This window comes from Rhea americana, unplaced genomic scaffold, assembly GCF_003343005.1.
Source record: "Rhea americana isolate MKP2758 unplaced genomic scaffold, rheAme1 scaffold_227, whole genome shotgun sequence".
Taxonomy (NCBI): domain Eukaryota; kingdom Metazoa; phylum Chordata; class Aves; order Rheiformes; family Rheidae; genus Rhea; species Rhea americana.
In genome coordinates, this window is record NW_028186343.1 from 1,223,089 (window position 1) to 1,230,247 (window position 7,159).

Consider the following 7,159-nt stretch of genomic DNA (forward strand, 5'->3'; position numbering starts at 1 on the left):
TTTAACCCTCGCAAAAATCAGCTCTAATGCTACCGCATTTTAGCGACGGCCGTTTTTACCGGACGGCGGTAACTCTCCGCCGGCGGCACCGGGGACACAGCGCACGGCCGCAGCCCGGCTGTGGTCCCGAGTGCACATGGGGGAGGGGGCAGCCCACGGCCGCCCTCGCCAGCGGCTCCCCGGGGCCGGCGAGCGCAGTCGAGGCCCGGCCGGTAGGGCCGCGGGAGGAGGCAGGCGGGGCCCCGCCGCGCCGCGCTCAGGCCGCTGCCGCCGAGCTCAGGCCGCTGCCGCCGGGACACTCACCTCGCAGCGCCGTTCCCCGCCCACTCGGCGCGGGGAGCGCCTCCTCGGCGGCGGCGGCGGCGCCACCCTGCGATGCCGCCGAGCCGGGCCCCCAGGCAGCCGTCGGGCTCCCGTGGCGGCTCCGGGGACGAGAGGCGGCCGCGGCCCGCAACGGCCCCGCAGACGCCGCCTCACCTGCCGTCTCCACGGCAACCTCCGCCCGAAGCCCGGCACGTCAACAAAGCGGCCGTTCACTGGCCGAACGGCAGCTCCGRAAGCAGCCAATGGGAGCACGGGAGACAAAGGGAGGAGGCGGGGCGACGCCGGAGGGGCGGYGCCGGGCGGGGCTGCAGGTGTGAGGGAGGACGCGCGCGTTACCACGGAGACGGCTTCGGCCGCGGGCAGGGCGACCCAACGGCCCCAACGGCCCCAAAGGCCCCCGCGGCCACAACGGCCATAACGGCCATAACGGCCCGCGGGGAGGCGGCCCTCAGGCGGCAGCGGGTCGGAGGCCCCGGTGCAGGGCAGCCTGGCTCTCAGTCCTCAGGCTCTGCGGCAGCCGGGTAGCTCCGCTGGCAGCGTCCCAGTGTCCCTCTTGCCCACTTCTTCCTTCAAACTATGCATGATCCAACCTCAAAATGATAGCCCTCAGATGAGAGGGGAGTTGGTTGGATCGGAAGAAATGCCATAGGAACAATATTTTCCAAGCAGCCTAGACTAYGGCTTTGTTCCACTCAGCAGAAAGAAAAAAACTCCCTTGGTGTGCGATATATTAAAAAAACCTTACACAGACTGCACATATCTTTTCCAACGAGTTTGAAAATCACCCCAAAGTTAATGGCTTTGCCTAAAATTTACCATGGTGATGGCTGAGGATGGAAACAAGCTTTTACATAACTGGGAGGTTGGGAAGGTTTTTCCCTGTGGTGACATGACGAAGGGTGACAGCAAGCCAAACAATTAAAACTACTTGTGGAAATGAGGTGATTCACAAGCAAGATGATGGTATTGGARCAAGTCACAGGCCTTGATACATGTTCAAACGCTGCTTCGGCATATATAAGCAGTTACGTATTTATATACATCATTATCAAACTAAACAAAAAAAAGTGCCTCATTTCAGTCTAGTTGAGTGCAGATACCTTTACATGGAGTAATTTATCATGTTTCTCACATGGCCGCTAGAGGGTACATCAGAGTGCATTCCTTGAGAGCAGCCTTTCCGTCCAGTTTGAGGCTGTTTTGGTTTAGCACAGGTCGTGCCTAAAGAGCATTTTAAAAATCTAGTTATCAAATGACATCCAATAAACTTATTTAAAATAACTTTTATGGTAGAATCTTCTAGTGACAGACAATTAGGGAATGCAGATGTGTAGTCTGGGACAGGATCAGGAGAATCAGCAAGCAGGAGAGTATTAGAAGTACAAAAAGGTCATTGCTTGGATGAGTCAGACCAGTATAATCAGATGGGTGTTTGGTGGACAATTTTAAATAAATCTTTTTTCCTGTTCTGATATATCAATGTAAAATTATTTAAACTATCATTCATACAGCTACATCTGTGAAGGCAAATGAATCTCTTCACTACAAGTGCTTGGTGTCAAAGCAAATGGAGGGAGCTACATCGGAAGCTCACAGTACCGCCTGCAGTGGGAGACTGTCACAACAGGAAAGAAAGTAATGTTTCTGTTTTCAAAAGGATTATGAATGGCCACTTGCTTACACATAGGCTTGTCGCAGTGTTCATACTGAAGCTTTTCATAAATAATTTGATTGTAGTCTCTCATTTTGTACAGAAACACTCCAGGTGTGGGGTAAAATTTAATACAGAGACACAAAGCACAAACAGCAGAGATGTCAAAGACCTAATCACAATTAATTAGCTAGGCTAATGAAGAAACTTTTCATACCTAATATATGTGGCTTTCTAAATTATTGATTAAAATTAAAGGAATACATGCAGCCTGCAGCTGTCCTGGATTGTATTCCAGACAGGTCTCTTGCCCTAACATGGAAAGGAATAGTTTTTGTGGTCCTGAATGTATGAACTGCAGCATCAGGTTTGAGGGAGAAGATGATACTCATCTTTCCATCATGACAAGCTCAGGATAGGGTTGCTATCCACATAAACTGTAGCACCACACTGTTGTCATTGCAAAATAACTTCAAAAGCCGTCGTGATTATGCAAATACTTTTCTGTCAGTAGTGCCCTTCAGCTTGCYCAAGGCCTCATTTGTTCTCTGTCCTCTGTAAATACATAGAAAGATTGTTTTGGCTTCAGAGGCTTTAAAGCTATGAAATGGTTACATAGTGTTCAAAATCAGGTCATTGCCTTGGAAATTGTAAACATCCCTATACAGTGTTCACAAATAAACCAATAGAGGCCATTTCTGGGAACAGAATTATTGATCAGTCTTAAAAGGTTAATCCTGGAAAGTTACAGATTTCAGTACAAAAGTTTTAAAGATCTACTGTAATTGGGAGATACTAAATCTAGCTGTTGGGCAGGCTCTATACCATGAAAGAGGGACAACCTGTAGCTAGTATTCGAGGCAATGGGATTTTTTATACCAGTATTTTTGAGCWCCAAAGATAGTATATCTGATTTTCTCCATGTAGCAAATGTAAGCAACAGAAATATCAGAAAAAAGATTCCTGCTTCTGTTTGTTTCTATGGGTCTGCTGTAGGGGTGGATTTAAGGAGTGTGCATAACCCTTCAGATAGCCTTCTCAAGCCCTAAAATATTGCACTAACCTACTTTAAAATAAGCTCAGTGGGGGRAAAATAGGCTATTTCTTTAGACTGACATGAAGCAAAGGAGTATTTTCAGCACCAGCAGTTTATGAAAGAAAATAACCRGCTGCAACCTTGCAGGACTATTAGAATCTCATTATCTTGTGCACTCTTACAGTCCCCAGCATAAAAAAATAAACTGTCTCAGACCAGGACATGAACAACTCACTACCAAAACTCATTCCTCTGGATTAATATTTTAACTGCTTGCTTATTAAAAAACTCAAAATACATGAACCATAAAATTCTCAAAATGTTCCTTGATCCAGTGCTTTCACTGTGATTTTGCAGTGTTCTGGGATGTTCTGTCAGACTGATGCCAGAATGCAGATAAAACTGGGAAGTGTGTGAGAAAAATCACAGTTAACCTCACACAATTCTGCAGAAAAATGATACCTGCCTCTTCCTTACTCAGGTACCATTTGCCATCATCTCTTGTTTCCCTGGGATGTCGATACTGCAGCTCAGCTGTTAGAAGAAGCCCAGAAAACATTTTATTCTGGTATCTTTGTATGACATGCTCTTTTCCAAGCTTTCCCTCTCGTTCCTTATCTCTGCCTGCTCAACTCTACAATGCTGGGAAAGACAGCATTGACAAGAGCTAACATGGGGAGCACCTGAGAGTGAAAGGAATAGGGCCCAGCAGTAGCCAGTAAGGCCCAAAAATGGACAGTTGAGGCACAGGGCACAGCAGGAATGTTCTAAATAAAACRAAGACTTTGGCAATAATTCCTGCTTGTTACTTCACTGAGCAGAAGGATGGCCAAGAAATGAGCAGTTTGCAGACCAGAATTAAAGGTACATAATTTTCTATGTATCTTCTATTCAGCTCAAGTTGGTCAAGCCCTTTTGCATCTCAGTGCCAAAACCAGGGCTCTCCACCCTCTTCCCTGCAGCAAAGAGCAGTACTTTTGAGTTACATGTGTATCTCACACTCAGTTCACCTGTTTATTATCTTAGTTTAAAAAACTTTTAGTTGAAGAGACCTTCTGAGAAAATGCAGAGACTTGGCCAGCCATGATATCTGTCTCCAAGCTCTGAGAGCTGAGAAAAATAAAAACAATGTTGTAAATCAATGAAGTAACACTTATCAAAAAAAGACTTTGACACATTTTATTGACCAGATGATATCTATGATATCTAGTCTTACTAGCTTGATACATAAATTTGTGTTTGGTATTGTACTTCTGATAAGATTTKGCACACTTGAAGATGTTTATGCTGCATAGGGAATAATCAATTTCAGACAGTAACTAGAAGGGATACTTTCAAATATCTTGACCTCAAGTCATAAGCAAATAAAAAACTGATCAGAATTACACACTCTTCAGCCTCGTGTTCCCATGGAGTTCTACATCCCAAAGGCATACTCTTAGTTCCTCTGAGCCTCTGTGTCTGGGAYCAGACAAAGTCACAAATGCAAAGAAAACTTCTGTTTGAATTGTCTTAAAGCAGTGGAAGGCAGAAATAACATCATAAATGAAAGGTATTGTGTTTGTATTTTAATAAAATCTCATGTATATCCAATTATAAAGTGACAAAGCAAAAGGGTCCTAAAAACCAAACCACTTCTCTTCAGGGTGAGGTAAACTACAATAGAAGTGGTAAGGTRCTGGGTGAATAGGCACAGCACTGTCAGGGTAATATGTTAGCTGTGCAAAACTAACTGTAGTTCCTGGGCACCTCCTCGTGCTGAGGACAGCAAGCTGAAAATGTCAGCCACAGAACACAGTCAGATGTTATACTTTGTCAACACCTCCTGTAACAGTGCGGTGAGAAAAAGTACTTTGAACCACTGCATAAACTCCCTCCACTACATACTGCCACCAGCACACAAACATTCAGCCATGAAAATCTTGTCGACAAATAAAACTTTGTAGAAGCAGTCATGCAGGCTGGCAATGGTAAAGCACCGAGCACAGGATCTGACGGGATGGCTTAAATAAGCCATTGTATAAATGCATAGACTTCCCTCCCTCAATATAATYACCTCTTTCAGGAAAGGACTTTGGGGAACCTGAAAATAGAAGAATTTGAAGGAATACTCTCTGGTCTTCTTAGCCAGCCTGGGACCCTTTTGCTGGTTCAGAGAACCAGAGAGAAGGATTCTTCTCCCTTGCAAAGTGTGGAGAAATCTGGACAAACCTGAGTACTTCTGTGGTCCTCTAAAGCCAAATGTGTTATGGAATTAAATAAACTTTTCACTGCTACATGTGATGACAAGAGAACTTTGACTAGGCTTATGTAAGTATGGCCATCACCAGACTGCTAAAGGCAAAACCAGGGTCTTAGTCACAGGCAGCTGGAGAGCCTCTGGGCTACAAGGCTGGCTTGAGACAAAGACTTTGAACTGTTTTAGTAAAATCTGTATGGCTGATTGCCCCACTCTTCAACTGTGTATGCACAGGAAGCAAAGCTAGAAGAGAATCACAGGGGTGAAGGTGCAAAATTACTCAGATAGCATCATAAGAAGAAACATGAGGATGGAGCTGGTCATCTCTGGGTTGTGTCTGTGCCAGAGCTTTGTCCCAATGGGCGGCTCGCAGAATCACAGGAAAGTCATGACAGTTCTGTTCTTGCCAATCTGCCAGGGCTCCAGTGGGTAAAAGCGGATGAGAATCCTTTTTGAGTATAACAGGAAAAACAGTGGAAAGGAAAAGTTATTATTTTACAATGTATTATCCCTACCCAGTTTGCAGCAAGCTAGAAATTCTGCACTAAGCTCTCAGCAGCTCCCACTCCAAGGTATTCATTTAGCAGAAGCAAATACAGGCTGTGTACAGGCAGGGTACAAACAGGTGCCAAACTTTGCCCACATAAACATAAAAGCAGATTGAATCTGAACACTTTTTGTATGTGATACTTGTCCATTTCAGAAGCACCCAAGTGTCTCACAATCTGCTCACGTATTTATCCTGAGAGCACCCAAAAGGCAGGGAAATGCTGTTATTCTTGTAGAAGGAATTCCCCTGGGAGAGAAGAGGGGCAGAGGAACACAAGCCTTACCTTCAGGAACAACTTCTTTCAGCATTTGGAAAAGCTACCCTATTGTGAAGCTCTACCGAACACCAGTTTGCTCTGGGTTTTGCACCAGTTATGCCAAATAGAATTACTTGTGTTCAGAGAACAGGAGTTCCCAGACTGTTCAGTGAGTGCAAACTACTCCACGTTTTCCCCTGTTCTGCTTCCTAACTTGGCTGTCYGGGATTCAGCATTCAAGAGCACTTAATGTTTGCCATCTAGTCTTGGATCTACGTTAGGCCGTAATCTCCTGGAGAACCTGAGCACTTGCATCRTGACCATTCTGAACATCTTCTGATGTTTTTTTTTTTTTTTGCTACGTTCCATTTATTCACAGATCCYGAAGCTGGAACAAAGCACTGTTACGTGACTTTAACCCACCACAAAGCTGTGCTGCTGAGAAGCAGCAGYGGTCTCCATCTCCTTGCCTGCGGCGGAGGCACTGGCACCCATCCCGCCCCTCGGAGAGCGGGGTGGAGGGATTTACACCACCAAAACCTACCCTGACCAAATATAAATACTTATTAATCTGGGGGGGGGGCGGGTTGCTGCCCGGTTAATTGGGGCTCCGTGGCCGAGGCGCCAGCTCACACGAAGCAGCAGGACGGAGCAGCGGGGGCCGGGGGAGCTGCCCCCTCCTCGGGGGCCGGCGCCCCCCAGGCCGCTGGGACTCACCGCTCGGCGCCCAGGCCCAGCTCGGCCGCGAGGAAGTCGAAGAAGCGGGCGCTGTGGGCGCGGTTCTGCTCCGCCGAGCCCAGCACGCCGACGGAGGAGACGAGGAGCTGGGCGCAGGGCTCCGCCGAGCCCGCCAGCACCATGGGCAGCCCGGCCCGCACCGTCACCGTCACCCGCTGCGGGGGCAGAAGCTCGGTCAGCGCCGCCGCCGCCCCCCGCCGGGCCGCCCCGCCGGGCCGCCCCCGGCACCCACCTCCTCGGGCTTGCCCAGGATGGCGGCGGCGGCGCTGCACAGCTTCGTGGCCAGCCCCGGCGGCAGCTGGCCGGCCGCCAGGCTCGTCTCCAGCTCCAGGAACGGCATGGCTCCGCCGCCCGCGCCGTGCCGT

At 47.9% G+C, this 7,159-nt stretch overlaps 2 protein-coding genes across 4 annotated transcripts in view; both read right to left on the reverse strand.

The window, feature by feature from the left end:
* Positions 1–497, reverse strand: part of CABIN1 (calcineurin binding protein 1) — a 123,173-nt gene extending 122,676 nt beyond the window's left edge. For all 3 annotated transcript variants that reach the window (XM_085305832.1, XM_085305833.1, XM_085305831.1), the window contains exon 1: positions 304–497. The gene's annotated coding sequence lies outside the window, so the exon portion shown is untranslated. The remainder of the gene's footprint in view (positions 1–303) is intronic.
* Positions 498–5,536: 5,039 nt separating this feature from the next.
* Positions 5,537–7,153, reverse strand: LOC146595390 (D-dopachrome decarboxylase-like). The gene is made up of 3 exons (XM_085305834.1): positions 7,027–7,153; positions 6,774–6,949; positions 5,537–5,698 (listed from the first exon to the last, which is right to left on the reverse strand). The coding sequence occupies exons 1-3, from the start codon at positions 7,132–7,134 to the stop codon at positions 5,626–5,628; spliced, it is 357 nt and encodes a 118-aa protein (XP_085161960.1). The 5' UTR covers positions 7,135–7,153; the 3' UTR covers positions 5,537–5,625.
* Between the last annotated feature and the right edge of the window lie 6 nt (positions 7,154–7,159).